Source organism: Dromiciops gliroides, chromosome 6, assembly GCF_019393635.1.
Source record: "Dromiciops gliroides isolate mDroGli1 chromosome 6, mDroGli1.pri, whole genome shotgun sequence".
Lineage (NCBI taxonomy): Eukaryota > Metazoa > Chordata > Mammalia > Microbiotheria > Microbiotheriidae > Dromiciops > Dromiciops gliroides.
The window spans coordinates 271,313,027-271,332,057 of NC_057866.1; the positions used below are offsets into that span (position 1 = coordinate 271,313,027).

Sequence of the window (19,031 nt, forward strand, 5' to 3'; positions counted from 1 at the left end):
GGTTTAACCTCTCAAATGAATCCAATGACATGAGACATTTTCTAGATACTTTATTTGAAATCAAGAAAAAAATACATGTCAAAATACACAACAGTCCTAAAGGTATCTTCCAATCGTGTCTTTTAAAAGTTTTAGTTGGCAGCCGACTTCTTCTTTTTCCTTCTAATTGCTTTTTTACTTGAGACTTTTTCCTCTTTGGCATCGGCCTGTATTCTGTAAACAAATGAAATCAAAGCCTAAAAACGTGTATTTATAGATGGTTTTTTAAATAGGTCTTCACTCAGGCAAAAATAATGTATAGTATGCAGAGGGCTCAGCCTCTCCTCTATAGGGAGCTAAGCTTGGAGGACAGATTGGTGCTTCTTCCAGGCGTGGCTGAGAAGGGCATCTTTGTGTCAATAGAGCAGTAACAAATCATTGCCTGGAATGATTGCTAGCATGGTCAGACCCCACCTCGACTTCACACTCAACCAAGCAAAAGTAATGGCTGGGACATATTCACCTTTAAGTAATGATGGGAAAATCATTTGTCAGGCAGGGCTGTCCTATCAGCTACAATCAACTGCCCAAATTGCTCTGTCCAGCAGAAGTTGGTCCAAATGTTTTCATTTTAATCCAGTCTCAGAATGGGTTTATGTGAAGAGTTCAGGCTCTCTTCTTTCCTCTAACCTTCATATACTCGTCACATAATACACATTATTAAGAAAGCCCAGGTAGCCTTTCCTGGACAATTCACTATAATTAGTATAAAAAGGAATCTTTGGCCATCTGCTGAGATTAAAATGATTTATACTTAGATAGGCATTTTGAAATTCTACATCTGGAGCAGAGTTAGTGACACTGAAACATAGTATCAAGAGTTGAATTAACATTTGCATTAACATTAATAATTTAAAATAAATCAAGTACTTCAGTTACCTTGTTTTCTTTGGATTTTCTCCTGGTTCTAAAATGATGATTTCATCTTCTTCACTATCTGACAGAACGATAGGAGTATCTTTAAGAAATATTAAAACAAAAACAAAAACCCAACCCTATTAAAGTTAGGCAAAAATGTACAGATGATGAGAAAAACTAGTTTCTATCGCTAGGTAAACTTGATATATTTTTGTTCCAATGAAAGTGTAATTCAGAGTAAGTGCAAGCCCCCACGGGGCCAGCTGATGAGCGAGTAGAGGATGTTGGGTAAAGGCCAGCTCTCCCATGCTGTACTGTACTTTTATTTCTTACAAGGGGCTCTATGTACATAGCAGGTCTGCAATAAATGTTTTCTGTATGGATTATTCAAGAGCTGTAATATATAGATTTCATTAAATGAATTACTGAATTTTGTTTCCAGTAAAACACTAATTGCCTTTGGGGGAAAGCATGTAGTCAGTCTCTGGGTATAGTCTGGCCAGAGCACTGGCTTGGACCCTGTTTTCTCCATGTGACACTGGGTGTGGGTGAGAGGAGTGCTACTGTTACATGTGGGTTTTATTGCAAACGTTTACATGCATGAAGCAGCTGCGCCTGGCCTGGCTTTGTAGAGTTTAACATCAATAACAATGTCTCTCCCAGGTCAAAAGAAACTGAGGAACTACAGGTTGGTCTGATCACCTGTAGGCACTCATGGAGAGGCAGAGTGCTGAGTTGAGTCGCAAAGACCTAGGTTTAGATCCTACTTCAGACATTAGCTAGCTGTTAAAGCTACGCATTTGTTAGTACAACTGCACTAGTGGTGGGAATGCCCTACTTAGTTAAGAGAATGGGGGGGGGGGGGCGTTACGTTGTTTGTCTTTTTTTGGTGAGGCAATTGGGGTTAAGTGACTTGCCCAGGGTCACACAGCTAGTAAGTATCAAGTGCCTGAGGCCGGATTTGAACTCATCCTCCTGAATCTAGGGCTGGTGTGGTTTTTTGTTTTTTTTTTTTTTTTTGCACGAGGCAATAGGGGTCAAGTGACTTGCCCAGGGTCACACAGCCAGTAAGTGTCAAGTGTCTGAGGCCGGATTCGAACTCAGGTACTCCTGAGTCCAAGGCCGGTGCTTTTATCCACTGCGCCACCTAGCTGCCCCTTGGGCTGGTGTGTTTTTAAACTAAGCTGCAGTGAAGTAAGCCAGTCACCTCAGTTCAGAACCTGTTTGGCAGTGTTATTTGGGCATTAATGAATTACAGTGGGTGCAGAGAACCATAATTGTGACACTTCAGGGTTGAAAGCAAAGCTTTTTGCTGTCTTCCCCTCCTGGGGGCTCTGCCAAGATCCATGTGCTGTATACCAGGGTCCGCTGCTCCACTGTGACCTGGCTCTCCTGAGGAGCATCCATCTTCTGTTTAGAAACGACTGCGTCTCAGCAGGAAAGCAAGCACATAGGAAGGGAAGGGAAAACAGACCTGCTGCAAACCAGTGGTCTAGCCAACATCTTGGACCACAGCAGAACTTACCATCGCTGATGTGGTTTCCGACATTCTGCTCTTCTGTTTCCATCTTGACACCGTCAAGAATGGTGACGTCATCACTGCCACCTTCCTCCTCTTCCTCTTCCTCTTCCAGATCACCCCAGGAACTCTCTATCCCTTCTCCGATCTGGGCAGTGCCAGGAGTCCATAGCACCGGTTTAGAAACACTAAACTTGTTAAGGAAAGTAGGAAACCATCCAAAATCCAATCTGATGCCCTGATCCACAGAGCAGGCATGAAGAGAAGAGTTTTTTGTTTTTTGTTAAGCATCATATGGGCCTGCTTAAGGCGACTGGCACAATTTTGCTTGTTTCCCTAAAAGCAAGATGATTGAGTAGCCAGGACACAAGGTCAGCTACATATGCCCACCATCAATGAGACTAGCAACAAAGATGATTTGAGGATGGCTGATAAAAGGTTATGCACTAAATATAAATGTGGCCTAGTTATATGATTTAATGCCAAAGTTAACAGGGTATCCCCAAAATCTTGGTGCAGTGTTTGGCTGCAATGGAACCAAAGGTAGTGCCCTTTCTTCCTCAACACTGCGGGCTCTCTTGAGGAGGCTCCTGGTAAGACCAGGATTGAAGCCTCTACCAGCAATGGCTCTTAAATCCTGGATTTCTCAAGGCAAAATGAGTAGTAGAATGTTTGTAATCTGTCATTTTACAAGCCTAGATTATTCTACTCTTCAGTTCCTCCATTTTCTAACAATAAAGACTACCTTAAAAAGAAATTCAAATCATGGTAACTAACAGATTTGTGGGGAGCACAAGATTTCCTGTGTGGGCCCCCCTCATTTTTCTACATTGAGTTTTTACCAAGTATAACTGCCAAAAGAGATACGCCTCTGAGGGAGGGTCCGCTTCGGCGATGATTTCTTCTGCTTTCTCTTCTACATCTGAGGTATCAACAGGAGCTTTTTCCATTTTGAAAGCGGTGATTCTTTGGTTTGCTATTGATTCTGCAAAGCCAAACTTGCCACCTTCTTTCCTGTTTTTTGGTGTGAGAAAATAAAAGGGCAAATTACTCCCATTATTTATCCAAAGATAGGCAAGGAACCTCAATATCAGGCTGGTTTGCATTTTGTTGGCCATCTCTCCCCACACGATTAACAACTATACAACTGGTGATCATTTACACACTGTCTTACTACTTTTGATTCCTTAAGAAATCACAGTAACTTACTGAGAGGGAGGAGTCGTCTGACCAGGCAGACTTCTTTTTTTTGTTGTTGTTTTTTTTTTTTTTACAAGGCAATTGGGGTTAAGTGATTTGCCCAGGGTCACACAGCTAGTAAGTGTTAAGTGTCTGAGGTCGGATTTGAACTCAGGTCCTCCTGACTTCAGGGCCAGTGCTCTATCCACTGAGCCACCGAGCTGCCCCCAGACTTCTTTTTAATGAGAGATGGTTAAGATCAGAAAAGATAAGACAAGGAGTATACCACTGCCTGTCAGACACACTAAGTAGGATATAACTACAGTGATCAGACAGGGAGCATCCATTGAGGAAGTGTGGTTATGTGGCTGCTCTGGCATGCGGTGGCGTTTCTAAGCCAGGAGGGCTGAGAAAACCCAGGAGTCAGTGACATTTCCTTCCCATCAGACTCACCTCACTCTCTTGTCATTCTCCAAGGCTTTCTGTATGAGTTCCGTGATCTCTGCCACCTTCACACCAGCAATTTTGCTACATCTCAGAACCTGATAGTGACAGCCAATGTTATTCAAAGGATACGACACATCAAATGCCTTACTCTAATGCAATAAAAACAGGCCCATTTTGTTCTGCCTCTAAAAGTATTGCTAAAGTATTTCACTTTGCCCAAAGAGGTGTATTTTTTAAAGAGGAAAATGCAGTCATCTGAGTGTTCCCTACCAATTAAATGTAGCATTTCCTATTTAAAGATTTGTAATGGAGATTAATTCCAAACTCATCTATCCATGTGTCATCAGCTCAAATAAACAATGACTTAAATCGATAGCAAGAAAACAAATACTATATAAGATTGCACGGCATGGAGAGAATGAGTACTGTAACATAAGTATTTCATGTTAGGAATTTTCAACACAGCATCCCATGAAGTATCTTTGAAAGTCCCTTTGGGACTCCCATAGGAGTACTTAATTTGGGTCTACTTCTTTATTTCTAGGGGTTGCAACATCCTAGGAGCAGGGCTATTTAAAAGCTCCAGGTTTAAAAAAAAAAAGGCATTTAGAGAATCTCCAAATTCCAAAAGTGAAAAAGTCTTAGATCTAGAACAAAACATTTTCTTGATGCTACTGGCCTACATCTACCCCGCCAGTATCTTGTATGAACAGTCTGTATGTTTGTCTCGCCCATTACAATGAGCAGCTGGTGGAAAGGGACTCTGGTTTTGTCTCTGTACCCCCAAAACACACACAGAATAAGCACTCAATAAATAACTTTGTTGACGGCTTAAAACAGTACAACTTAAAAAAAAACTATAGTTATTCCTTCCACATCAAGGCGGATGGGGTGCAGTGCCCCCATCATCCGGAAAATGTATGAATTTTTGGCCCTCAGTACCAGAGAAGAAGTCTGGATTTTATCTTTTTCTTTTATGGAGTGTTTACAGTACCCTATTGTAAAATTTGAGTTAGGCATTTCTGAGTTTCTAAACTTTTCTGTATTACCTGTGGCTTCCCCCAAACTCCCCATGATATATCCAAACCTTGATGGGGAAAAGTCACCATGTGTAAGGGATAAGTGTACTGTTTCAATGCCAGTGTTCTTCCTGTGGTCTGTGAGCAGAGACTGGAGTCAGAGGAGCTGGATCTACTCTGTGACCCTGACAAACTGTCTCAGCTTATTCATCTGTAAAATGAGGAGTTGGGCTGGATCAGAGGTGTCAAACATAGCAGCCCACGTGAGCCCATAACACTCCGGAGTGTGACTTGAACCAGATTAGGATTTAACTGGGAAATATTTAACACAAATACAATAAAACAAAGCTAATGTGAACATGTGGCTTTCTAAGTCACCAGGTGACCTGCAGGGATCCTAATATACACTTTAGGGTCCCCATTTCTATTTGACTTTGACACCACCAGCTCTAAAACTGACTCTGACCAGTAATCCCAGATGTTTTCAACAAAAAAAATCCACAATTGTTTGAGAAGGAATTCATAATTCATTATTTCTAGTCCTTTGCCATTTTGAGCTAATGAGGTTTAAGGCCATGGGGTCACTAGCCCTGTAGTTTCTTCAGAGGAGCAGGTGTTTTCTTTGGGTGGCACAATGACAACTTCTTGCATTTCTTCAAAAGGTCAGTTCTGCCAAGGCAGAGGCATTCATTACAGGACAATGGCAAAGATGCTGATCTCAGTCATTCAGCAGGCACCAATTAACTGCACACACAGTTCAATCCTGGCTCTACGAGTGAACCTGCAGCACATCACTTCCAGATTTCTAAGCTGCAGAATGAGGACATTAGACTGTCTGATCTTTAAGGTCTCTCTCCAGCTCAATCTGGTGATTTCCACATTACTCTTTCAAGTTCTCTATGTCCGGAGGATTGAAGTACATCACTCATTAGGCTGTAGGAAATAAGCTCTTTCTAGGCCATCAATGGATCGATGATCTCAGTAACGGGGGCTCCTCACAGCAGTGCAGCCTCCCTCCTTCGGAATGGCACAGATACATGTTGCAGGCCTCGGGGCTCCTTCACTTTCGCTCCATGACAGCCAGGTTTTTTTCCTGCTCACGTTTCTCCTTCCACCACTTCTGGGTAAATCCTGGGTAAATGTAATATGCGGCTACCTGCTCAGGCCTCCCTGGAGGGACCCCCACCTTCAAATCTTTGGAGACTGAAGCAGTCTGTGATTCACAGCTATATATCAAAGGCACGAGGCTTTCATCTTTCTGTCCAATCTGGGCTCAACTCACTGTCCGTTTGCCTTGGGTCCGTGATAAATACACTGATGGACGAGCTCCATGGGCAGTTCATCCAAACGCACAACATCTCGTCTAGACAAGAGCCTTTCCTACACTTGGTTTTTCCTGGGTAGAGAGGCTGAGCTCTTGAACACCTGTAGGTCTCATCGGGAGGCCCTGCAGTGTGCCTGGGCTTGATGCAATCTGTACAAGGCCATTAACAAGCAGAATCTGAAGGGCCTCACACCTCCAGGACTCCAGGCTGCACGTGAACCTGATGGCAGCAAACACCTTTGGCAAGCTTATATCTTCCTGTCTTCTACCTTGCTGAACTTTAATCACCAGAGGCTTGAACACAGTCACTCTGTTGTTACATCATTTAAGGACATCCCCCCCCCCCCCCCCCGCCAGAAGAGCCCTTTGCACAGTGGTGTGCTCTGTCAAACCCTATCATTTCTTATAATCGACTAACAATCAGCTCAGTGGGGGCTTGGATTCTCTCCACCTGTCAGTCGAGGGCATGACTGTGGTTTGCTGAAGAATCTCCCCTGAGAAAACCTCATTATTCCTCTTCTATACTTTCATCAAGGGTGTCCTCAAAGCACAAACAATGAAAACTTTTGAGAAAATGGGCAGAACAACGGCCTATGGGTGGGAAGTTATTGATATCTTCTTGGCTACTTTTTCTGATAAAAACAACATCTGAAATTTTCCTCTACACCTTTGCTATTTTTCCAGCTTTCAGATCCCTTGAGAAAGGATACTTTAAAGTGCACAAAAGTTTGGAGCATCAGTTCAAATAAAGCCTTGAGCTAATTAAAAAGTCAAACCAAAAACCCTTAGATGTTTTTTCCTGTCATCCTTGGATGACAGGGGCAGGGGAGACAGAAGGCCTGTATTTGTGATTTCACTTGTCTAAGGACTCCTGAGTGAGGAAACTCTACCAAGGAAGTTCAGCATCTTCTCTGAAACTGACAGTCTCAGAGTTGGAGAGATCATCACTGAGAGGTTGTGTCTTGCTCAATGTCACACAACCAGTAGGTATCAGAGGTGAGATCTGAACTCAGGTCTTCTTGGCTTGGCCATTAGCTTGTGATCCGTTCTGTTTTAAAAAATGCTTTAGCACTATCCTGTCATTTATCTGGATCCTCAACATAGCTGGCATCCAGACTTGAGCTTAGTATCCACCCCAGGTAGGCAACAAGGAGCTTCAGGTTCTAAGTCTTGGAAGAATAAAGAATTTCCCAACACTGCTCATCATTGATGATAGCACCCATGAGCCTGAGCTCAGGTGGGCAGCCTGTCCACCACCACTGCAGAAGTAGGTTTGCCCAAGGCGGGGAAGCTTGTGGCTACAGTGCTGACACCAGGTGACGGCTGCTTTTGGCCCCAGCTACCTTCCATGGAGAAAGGTGATCTGCAGCATCATGGAAAAGGCACCCACAATGCACTGCTCTGAAATATTTGTAAGTGAGCATTCTTAAAGACCAGCAACTATCAGTGCCTGGATTATGTGGGTGAGAACTAGCCTACTTTACATACAAACCTACTCTTCAGACTTACTCGATTCACAAAATAACTCACCCCAATCACATCTAACAAGACACAAATCAAACAACTCACCTGATCTTGGAGCAGCATGATCCCCCCGCTAGACTGGATGGTACAAATTTCACGGTGTTTGTTCATGGCAATCACAAGCAGGCCATCCATGACACGCTCCTCTCGCTCATTGGGATCCACCAATAAGTAAGTCCTGAAATAAATATTAAATAGATATTTCAATTAACATTAATAGTCTACAACTAATCAGAAATACTGAGTGACTCAAGGGTTAAGATGTGAACTCTAAGCAATGGGTTTTGAAAAACTAAAATGACACCATCTTGTGCTATTAGAACAAAACCTAGGGAAGCACTGAGAGCCAAAGAGAATGATTATGTTTATGAACGCGGAGTGAATACTAAATGCATCTCTTTGAAAACCCAACAGGGCAATTATAGCAAAACCTCTCTCAGTCAATATCAGTTTCTTCAAATAATGCATAATTTATCTTTGGCTGATTAGATGACTTAAGTGTTCTAACAAACAATTAGATCATGTGGACATGATTTGATGATTTATGTTAATTCTAAGTCCATTTTCTCCCTAGTCCCTTCCATCTTGGATTTCATTTCAAATTTCAAAGTATTATAAATGCCATTATATGGCAAAACTAATGATGCTAAATTTATTTCTAAACTCCAATCATATTCCATCAAAATAGTTCATCTTACAATGAAATTCTCAACTATCAAGTCAACATAATGAGTCCACGGAGTGCTTCTCAGTGCTTTTCTCCAGTCTTTGTTCATAGGCAATAGAGAAAAAATATTGAACACCTATTTACCTGATCACAGCCCATCATTTTCCAGGTCCTTACTCCCTGAGTTCCAGCCCTACTTCTGATATATTCTGGCTGAGTGACCCTGGGACAGTCATTTCTCGGTGCCCTAGACAACTCTATAAGTCTGAGTCCCAGACTTGGTGCTGACCTGCACTGGTAGAGGGAGATTCCCTGCCTGTACCAATGTAATCACTGATATCAGTCTTTATCACACATTTATTAAATGTAAGAGAGATGACATATGACAACAGGGAGGGGTAATTTTGGCTTCTCATATTTGAATCTTGCCCGGCCATTCTTTTGGCAAAACGGAATTCTGATACTGAAGACGCTAGTATGTTTTCCATGTTTTGTGTGTGTGTGAGAGATAGACAGAGACAGATAGACCGACAGACCTCCCAGTGAGACTCTTCTGCCTGCCAGCCCCTGGCTACTGCTGGACAAGAGTGGCTGTGGGTTGGAGGCATGTGTTATGGACAGACACTTGGGCACTTTGTCCTTAGATCATCTGTTTTTGCTCCTGATGACAAGCCTCTCGTGACTCACCCTTGCTGGAAGAAGGCAAAACTGACACAGATGGGCATGTGGTGGATACTCAGAGGCACAGGATCCCGCTCTTCCAGTGTGTACTGCACAAAAACACAATGGCCAGTAACAATAAATGTTAAGGTGATGGACACATAAAACCATGAACTGGTCTAGAGGTTCAAGGGAGAAAATGAAATGCTATTTCATCATCAATGGTGCAAAATCCACCTCCTCCTCTGATTCCTCTGTGATCCTGGAACCATCCTTCATCAAGCTCTCTTGCCACCATGAGGTCTGAGAGTGCCAGCACAGGAGTCATGACTGATACAATCACCAGAGGTCCAGGGAGCCACGAGAGAATGTGGGCTGCCTGCCAGGGATGCAGGTGCCCAAGCCTAGAGCTTGCCTCCTACACAGGGCATCTTCCAAGTGTGCTTGCCACCTTGGGATGAAGCTCTAGAGCTGGTGCCAAGCATGCATTTGGCTTCCTCCCCAGGTACCCAAATGCCAGTGTGATACCACTAGAGTCTTGGCACCATGAGAAATTCTAAGCTTCAGAGTCCTTGCTACTAGACTCAGATCCATCAGAGATTACCAGTCTCAGAGAGCCAGAAACCCTCAGAATCCAGAAGCCACGGGTATGCTGCTCGGGACTGAGGTGCCTTTTGGGTGGCTTCTTCCCTCAACATTTCAGGAACACAAAGTACCATGAATCAGGGTTAGCATAACCACCCTTATTAGTACGGGACTTTAAGGTTTACAAAGCGATTTCCTTATAACTACCCTGGGATCCAGCTGGTGCCAGTACTGCTCTACCCAGGGGCTTTCTGAGGTGTGTCTGAGGCAGTGTTCCTCATCATCTACACCTGATCCCATGACTGACCCAAAGGACTGGCTACTTCTACCCATCAGCCTTTATGGCCCAGCTCCCCTGTCTGGGGTCTGGAAGCTTCTGTCTTCTTCCCCTTTTCTCCTTTGGCTCTCCCTCTGACCCACTTCTCCAAGCGTCCTCTGCCTTAGGACCCACTAAAATGACTCTCTTCCAAGTTACAGCCCTCTCAGCTGCCAAATACCGGGACCCTTCCCCAACCCTCACCCAACCTAACATCGGGGCAGCTTTTCATACTCCCGAGCATCCTGCCCTCTTAGGTTTTCTTTCCTTGACCACAGTGATGTTGCTTTCTCCCAATTCTCTTCATACCAACAATCCTTTCCCAATCTCCTTTGCTGTTTTATTGCCAAAGAGGAGACATCCCCAAAGGGTCTGTCTCGGGTCCTTTTCTCTCCCCATTGGTTTGCCTTTGGTAAAGGTTCTATTATTAGCTTTCTGAAGATGACTCTCTTCTGTACGTCCAGTTTGCATTTCTCTCCTTCATTAGAATCTTACATTGATGCTGGACCCTCAAATGACACGTCCAAAGTGAAACTTGGCCCTTCTCCACTAAACTTCCTCGTGGTTGTCGGCTCTCGGTCGCTCTGGACACTCACCTCTGCCATCACGACCTCTTCCCTCTCAGTCCCACCCCATGAATCCAGCCAGTTGCCAGCTCTTGTTGACTCAACCTCCAGCACCTTTGGCACTTAGCCCCCCTCCCACCTCTGCGTTCAAGCCCTTGTTAGCCTTTGCCTGGAGTACTGCTCGGGCCTGCTAACTGGCCTTCCTGCTTCTCACTGCGCAATCTGCTGAACAACGTTAAGTCACAGGGCTGGCTGCATCAGCTCCAACTCAAAGCTCTTCTGAAGTTCCCTCCTGTCTCTAGGACAGAGACCAACGGCTCGGTCTAGCTAGTGTCTGAGGCCTCCCAAGCCCTGCTCCACATTCATGTCCTCCACACACTTCTACCTCACAGCCTCATCCCTGAACTGGAGAGTCTTTCTTCCACAACTGCCTATCTAGGTGATTGTGCCCTCCTGTCCTCCTCACCCCCACCTTGGAGGGTCCTTCAGGGCTCAGTTCAGGGGCCACTGACTGTGAAGCCTCCCCGGAAGCCTCTCAGGGTGGTTCAGTCTCCCAGCCTCCTCAAACCCAAAGCCCAGGGGCTGGTTGTATTCCCCCAACCCCAGTAGGAGGCTCTGCGAGTGGCAGGGATGGTTTTAGCTTTTGCGACTGGCAAAATGCCTCATCTGGCCATCCCCCAATCAACAGGCCTTTATGCTCTTCATCAAGGTGGACTGCACTGAACTAAACGTGGGCATGATCTTAACATGGGACCATACAGTGAGACTAGCAGCCTCTCTGCTTCTCTGAGCTTGGGCTTCCCTATCTGGAAAATGGTCCTGGGTGTCACCCAGATGGCATGAGAATCTAATGAGGTAATGAGTGCCAAGTGTTTCACAACCTGGGGAAGCAGCTATGGCCATTTTCTGGTGGATTCCTAACTCACAATTCTTTGTTTGTTTGTTTGTTCTTTTTGTGGGGCAATGAGGGTTAAGTGACTTGCCCAGGGTCACACAGCTAGTAAATGTCAAGTATCTGAGGCAGGATTTGAACTCAGGTTCTCCTGAATCCAGGGCCGGTGCTTTATCCACTGTGCCATCTAGCTGCCCCCACAATTCTTTTTTATCTCTACCACCACCCTCGACACTCTGTCCTGCTTTCTTCTTTCCCTGAGTCTTTGAGCATTTGATTGCATCCAAATGCCTGGAGCCACAATCACCCTTAATAGTTTTTTTTTTTTTGGTCTGGACCTTTGATTTCATCAGTTGCAGGGAATTCTTAGTGTGGAAACTCCCTCTGCTCACGTAGACTGAGAATGTGTTGAGGTCACTGAGAACTTAAGTTAGTCCCCACAGTCACAAAGATGCAGGACATGACCAGAGGTCTCACTGACCCAAGACCCAAGCAAGGCTGCCCCCCCACATTGGCACTTCCTGATAAGCATCTCTTCAGCTTGGACAGCTGCTCTTTGGCACCTCTGGGACTTAACCCCCACACACCAGCACCACTGAAACAAGAGGTCCACAGAGGATGCCCCACCCTCGCCACAGACTTACCAGAGTGATCTCATCACCTTGGACAGACACGTCCGGTCTCCTGAAGTGACACAAGGCCACGATTGCAGCAATGCTGGCAGCATCAATAATGTTTCCATCGTGATTTAACAGATGGAGATCCACGCGGATCTGCCAGACCTGAGAGAGAATTAGAACAATCTGAAGTAACTCTTTGGACACTTACGTGTAAAACATAATTACTTTTTCAATATGTCTAGCAAGTCAAAGAAAGCAAATCTGTCAAGTCAAGGACCATGTCACCAGGCAGCCTGGTAGGGTGGAGAGAACACAGGATGTGGCACTGCGGGTCCCTTCCTAGTGAGGGTGACACCTGTCAGGTCACTGTCCCCTCTGAACCTGTTTCCTATCTCTAAAACAGACGACCTCTAAGGTCTCTCCCAGTCTATCAGCATTGGTTAAATTGAATCTAATTTCAGAGAGGTAGTTGGCATAAATGTTACAGCTATGTTTAAAATAAAATGTTCCTAGACTCCCCACCATTTCTACCTATATAGTGCCTTAAATGGAAGCTGACTCCTTTGATTCCCTTTGAAGCCTGTGATGACATTTCTGTAAATCAGGCAAACAGAAGAGGCTCTGGAGTATGGAACGCAGAAACAGACAGTGACGTGTTGCAGTTCAAGCTAGTCTGTCAGAGCCAAGCTTAAGTCCAAAGTGACCCAATGGCCAGGCCGGCACTGTGATTCCAGAGGAAAATCAATGGCCTGAAAGTCAAGAGAAATGGGTTCCAATCCTTGCTTTGTGTGGCCTTAGTGGGGTGGCTAGGCTCTTCACTTGTGCTATCTGCCTTTAGGAAATACCTTGAGTAGAATGAATGACATAAATCTGTATAAGAACCCTACAGCTCATTGGGAGGTATATTCTATAAATCTAAGGTTTCATTTCTGTGGAATACGACAGCTGTTTGTTTTAATAGAAATAAAATAATCTTCACAAAGACCAAATTCTACTCACAATAAAGTGATGGTGTGTCTTCCTAACAACAAATGGGGTAATGTTCTAAGTATGCCCATAACCAACCTTTGGGAGAGATGGGAGAATGCCCCTTGGTGAATGTCGAGCCCCACAAATCTATGACATTTCTCCCAGTGTTAACCAGTGAAGGCATATTCTGTACCTTTTCGCCAGCAACAACACAGAGAGATTCAGTGTCTATACACTTTGAATTTCTTAGACATCTTTCCAAAAGTCGATTCAACTTCACCAAGAGATCTGACTGCCTATGAAAATAGAAATGCGCTAATGTCAGATCACCATTAAAACACAACTCACTGCTATGATACATTTGCCTCTGTCAAAGGGCAGAGTAAGTCCTTCTTAAGAAACAGAATTTAATACCTGCCGGGTTCAAAAGCTGGAGCGGCCATCTGAGAGAGTTCAAGGTTAAAGAAAAGAATACCTTCTGTTGCCCGATTGGGCTTTGGAGAAACAAGTTCACAGGAAACTTGCCCAAGAACTCTACAAAAAAACAAACAAACAAACAAACGTCTGTCAGTGAAACCTATCCATTCAGGTTTTTTTTACAACCTATCTCTAGACTGATTGGTTTTCTAAGGAAACATTTATTAAAAACTGAATCTTGCCCAGGCCGGACATGCAGGCCACAATCCTACCCCAAACTGGCCCAGGAGCTCGGACCTACTACTCACTGTTTCTTCTGTGGGCTGGTTCATCCCCCCTGGGACCCAGGGGTCACCACATTAATGCCTGACTTGGTGCAAAGGCCCAGCTGGCACAGCCCAGTGCAGCTCCGAAGAGCTGGCAGCCTCAGCTAAACTCTGCTCACTGCTATCCTGCCACAACATCAGAGTGCTTTTGGTCCCATCCTCTCATTTTATTGATGAGAAGAAGTAAGAGCCAGGGAGGTTTCAGAGACTCTTCAAATGACAGAAATGCTGATTTTTATTTTACTTAAACATGGTTCTCCTTTTCCTTTTTGTTTTGTTTTAATTATACTTAAAAATAGTTCTTCTGGGGGCAGTTAGGTGGCACAGTGGATAAAGCACCGGCCCTGGATTCAGAAGGACCTGAGTTCAAATATGGCTTCAGACACTTGACATTTACTATCTATGTGACCCCGGGCAAGTCACTTAACCCTCACTGCCCCACCCCCCCCCCAAGTTTCCTCAAAAATAGTTCTTCTCTTACCTTGTTTTCCCCAGTTCCACAATGCAGCAGCCATAGTCTGTTCCAAATGAAATTTTGATGTTTCTGTAGTCATAAGTTTGTCTACCATCGAGGCGCTTCAACAGAAAAACAACCATCTCATAGGTAGGGAGAAATTTCATGGGGTTCAAACAGTTAAACTAGTTTAATGTTACTAAATTTACTAAACTTGTGAGCTGTAATCCAACTCCAAAGTACTCCAGCTTCACACAGCCTTTTGTTTTATATTATTTTGTATTACAGCTCTATTTGTCTTCTTTTACCAATCCACCAGCTCCATGAGAGCAGAGATTAAATCTTACCCAAACCTTCTCTCTCACTAACACCTAGTACTACACTCAGTACACAACAGGCTTTTGAAAATGTGTGCTGAATGAAATTATGATCCTGACATTCATTTCTGAAACCAAACACCTCAGAAAACTTTTTATTAGAATAACAGATCTCTGAGAGTGGAGACTAGTAAAACAGACTATTCTCCCTCTTCCTTCTCCCCAAAAAAGAATTGTTAAAAGTTGCAGAGGCATTTTTTTTTTTTTTTGGTGGGGCTATGGGGGTTAAGTGACTTGCCCAGGGTCACACAGCTAGTAAGTGTCAAGTGTCTGAGGCCGGATTTAAACTCAGGTCCTCCTGAATCCAGGGCCAATGCTTTATCCACTGCACCACCTAGCTGCTCCCACAGAGGCATTTTTTAAGGCGCTTCCACAAACCAAACCATGTGATCTATAGTGATCACAACTGTGCTCAACAGACCACAAACAGTATAAACTTTCAGAAGAATGGGGGCATGAGACACAAGCAGATCATGGGAAAATGGGAAGCCATCTTCGGAGGGTCTGAGAGTCTGAGTTGAAGCACAAGATGATAAAGCATCCACAGGGAGGCCACCACTGACAAATAAGTCACTGAAGGAGAGAGGGAAGGTCTGAATAGTACAAGGTCATGGTGATTCCCATGGGATAGCCATGGAAGGGGAAGACTTGGGACATGTGTGCTGGGAAAGAAGGGGAATCTGGCTTAGAAAGAAGGCATCGGGTTAGGTCGATCTTGGCATTTAGTTTTTGGTCGTCACTATCCCTTGGTCCTACCCTGGAAAATCCTGACATAGAATCTGAGGAAGAAGGAACAGGTTCTGAGGGGGCAAAGTGGACTGAAGCATGGTGTGTCCAGGGGAATCAGAATGAGCCAAAGTGAGAGTGGTGTCTCATTGTGGAGGGTCTTGCATGCCAGGCAGGAGCTCAAAGTGTACTTACTCTGTAGACAATAGGGAGCCAGTAGGGACTTTTCAGCAGAGAAATGACAGTACCATATCTGTGCAAAGGGACAGTTATTCTAGAAATGATATGGAGGATGGATTAGAAGGGGAAGAAAAATCCGGAAGACCTCCCAGGTGAGAGCAATACTGCAGGTGGATGGGAATGTGCACCTAGGCTGATGGTAGGAGGCACAGTGAGGAAAGGATAGTTGCAAGAATAGGCAGGACCTGTGAAAAACACACTGTTTATGAGAGGAGAGGGACTGAAAAAGGTCAGAGATACACTCGTACAGTGTTTTAAGGTTGCTTCAACAATTCAGTTCAACCAACGTTTTGGCACCCGGGACACAAAAGCAAAAATGAACAACTGTTTTTGCCCTTAAGGACCACGGATTCAGCTCTGATCTTCACACAGACAACCCCCAGATACACACATCCAGCCTTTACCTTTTCTTAGTACCTTTCCCAGATGCTGCATCCTACCGTAGGCATCTCCAACTCAACATATTCAAAATGGAAATCATTATCTTTCCCCTAAACCAACTCTTCTTTCAAAGTTTCTCATTTCTATCGAGTACACCCCGTTCTCCCTGCTAACTGCTACCTCCTTCAAGATTCCCTCCCCAAGTCCCACCAAACCACTGTATTAATTCTCTTGTCCATGAATGTGCTTCACCCTCCAACAGAATGTAGGTTCCTTAAGGCCAGGGACTATATGCTAAGCACCAGGAATTCTGGCGTACGGTGGACAGAAGAAATGCCTGTTGATTGACTGAAGTTGTCTCTAGTCACCAGGGATCCTACCCCCTCCCCCAAGTTAATCCACTCAGCCTTGGGGCTCCTTTAGGGCAGATTTGCAAAGCTTCTGAAGAGGGCAAGTCAAAACCACAGCTGAACTCCAGGCCAAACCAAGGGCACAGGCATCAGGCCACAGGCGTGGAGGGTCCTTTTCCCCCTCTGGCTCAGGCTGTCATCAGATAAACATGACCACTGCTAGTGGTCACGCCTGGTGTGACATTCTACTGCTATAAGGCTCCTCTCTTCACCATCGGTTCTCAAACATCTTTTCCCTTTTTTGCTCACAGCACAGTATTATATTCTTTGCTTTGAGCCACCTTGAAGGGAGAATCTGGAGAACCAAGCATATCCATTTCCTCTTCAATAATAGCTATTTTTGAATTCTTCATGAGTTCAGGGTCTGAAGTATCCTGAGGTTAGTGTATACAAGACACAAGGTTTATTTTATCTGTGTTTAACATACGGATACCGGGTAAGCAAAATGTGTATTCAATAAAATATGAATTTTGTTTTATCTGAAATAACATACATCTGAAGTTCATGGCATACCCTTTGAGAAGCACTGGCTTGGACTAAGCACCTGTTCTCACTCCCTCATACGCATCCATGTCATCCCCATCCTTCCAGTATTGTCCCGTTTTTCTTGTTTTGTTTTTCTTTTCTTTTTTTTTTCCAGGGCAATGAGGGTTAAGTGACTTGCCCAGGGTCACACAGCTAGTAAGTGTCAAGTGTCTGAGGCCGGATTTGAACTCAGGTCTTCCTGAATCTAGGGCTGGTGCTCTATCCACTGCACCACCTAGCTGCCCCTCCCATTTTTCAACAAATTGTCCTTCACATCAGACATCTTCTGCTTATATTCCTCTTTGCTCCCTGCAGTCAGAGACCCCTGCAACAGAAAACACTGAATTCCTCGTCACTCTCTCCAGTACTCCATGTATCTTCGCTCAGGACCTCAATCAATCCACAAACATTAATTAGGCACCACTGCATGTCAGGTGCTAGGGATACAAAGGCAGATAAAACAGTACCCACTGTCTAGGAGCTTATATTCTATCGGAGAAAAAAGCATGTAGATGCTTCTTGGCCTTTTGGCTCAGATCCAGTTAAGCAAAGAGTGGTGGAATTCGCTGGAGGTGACAGAAGTCTGCCATGGCTGTGTAGCTGTGGTCCTTGAGCTAAGTTCTGAAGGAAGTCGGGATTCCGGGTGGTGAGGAGGGAGTGTATGCCAGGGCTGGGCTACAGCCTGTGCCAAGGCGGTAGAAGGGGCGCGGTGTGAAACTAGTGGCGGAGAACTGGCCAGGAGAGGGGGATGCCCGGCCCCTCCCCCACTGAGAGCCTCGGAGGTGGACTCCACCCCCACCTGCGGCTCCGCGGTCATTGTCCCTCCCCAACCCTTCCACTTGAGGCTGGCGGAACGTGCCGATGCCCCTCGAGCGTCCCCGTTTCCCGGGTGACTCAGCTCCGGATTTCGTTATTATCCACAATTCACTCCCGCCTCCTCCGCTCCCAGCCCACAGCCCTGCCCCGCACAGCGGGCCCCAGGCCCTCCCCTCCGGCCTTCCCGCTTCCTCCCGCCGCCCCCGCCCCGCAAGCCCCGGAGGAGACGTCGGGAGCTGCCACCGGCGAGGAGCCTCTCGGCCTGGGGGGGCCCCCTACTGTGATAGCCCGCGAGGCAGCTTCGCTAGGGCTCGCCCCCAGGAGAAGGGAAGCGGCTCATCCTCCCGAGGCGCATGCGCGCACGGGCTGACACCCCCCCCCCCCGGAGGGCCCGACCGAGGTGGCTTGAAGTGCGCATGCATAAACAGTGGGTCAGGGTCCACGGCAGAAGGGAAAGTCCAGTCTTTCTGAGATTCAAGTTCAGAGCCCCTTTCCCATAAAGCCATAAACCCGGAAGGGGGCGGCTAGGGGAAGGGTACCCGAGAGACACTTGGATCAGACCCCTTCCTTCATGCAACGCCGAGAGCGTGGCCACGGCCGAGAGGTTCCTGAGTTCCATGCGTTCTAGTCGCGCGCCAGGGAGCGGGGCGGAGCCGGAGGATGACAGTTGCCCCGCCCCGCCCCGCCCCCACCTCGCCTCTAAACCCCAGGCTGGAGGCCGCGCGTGCGGGTGTGAGAGGGAGCGCGGGCTTCCTTCCCTACCTTCTTTTCTTCGATGGCTCGGAGCAAGAAGCGCCTCTCACAGTTAGATAACGGCGTCTCCTTCATGGCGCCGCCGTTCCTGAGGAGCGCAGTGGCCCTAGAGCCCAGAGGGAGGGAGGGAAACGGAAGGGAAGCGACGTGCGTGCCGCTTCACGTGAGTCCCTGGCGTCTTTGGTCGCGCGGAGGACTGACGGCATCAGTACGCGGCCCTGGGAGGTGGGGAGGGGAGGGGGGCGCGAGGGCGCGCGGCCGTCGCTCTGCTCATGCGCGAGGGCGCGGGGCGGGGTGAGGCGGGGCGGGGGTGTGTGTGGGGGAGGCTGAGGGCCGAGAGCCCGGGGTGTTTCTGCGTAGGCGTCAGTGGAGAAGCTTCGCTTTGCTTACGGGCTGGAAAGGGAATTCTCTGCAAAACTCGG

At 46.2% G+C, this 19,031-nt stretch overlaps 1 protein-coding gene across 2 annotated transcripts; it reads right to left on the reverse strand.

The window, feature by feature from the left end:
• Positions 1 to 35: 35 nt before the first annotated feature.
• Positions 36 to 18,806, reverse strand: EXOSC9 (exosome component 9). 2 transcript variants are annotated; one of them, XM_043970979.1, is made up of 12 exons: positions 18,619 to 18,806; positions 14,409 to 14,503; positions 13,599 to 13,718; positions 13,378 to 13,480; positions 12,240 to 12,377; positions 9,264 to 9,346; positions 7,955 to 8,087; positions 4,049 to 4,137; positions 3,284 to 3,430; positions 2,423 to 2,604; positions 919 to 976; positions 36 to 213 (listed from the first exon to the last, which is right to left on the reverse strand). In XM_043970979.1, the coding sequence occupies exons 1-12, from the start codon at positions 18,682 to 18,684 to the stop codon at positions 132 to 134; spliced, it is 1,296 nt and encodes a 431-aa protein (XP_043826914.1). In that variant the 5' UTR covers positions 18,685 to 18,806; the 3' UTR covers positions 36 to 131. The 2 variants fall into 2 exon arrangements, with proteins under 2 accessions (XP_043826914.1, XP_043826913.1); XM_043970978.1 differs by having other exon boundaries at positions 919 to 997.
• Positions 18,807 to 19,031: the final 225 nt, after the last annotated feature.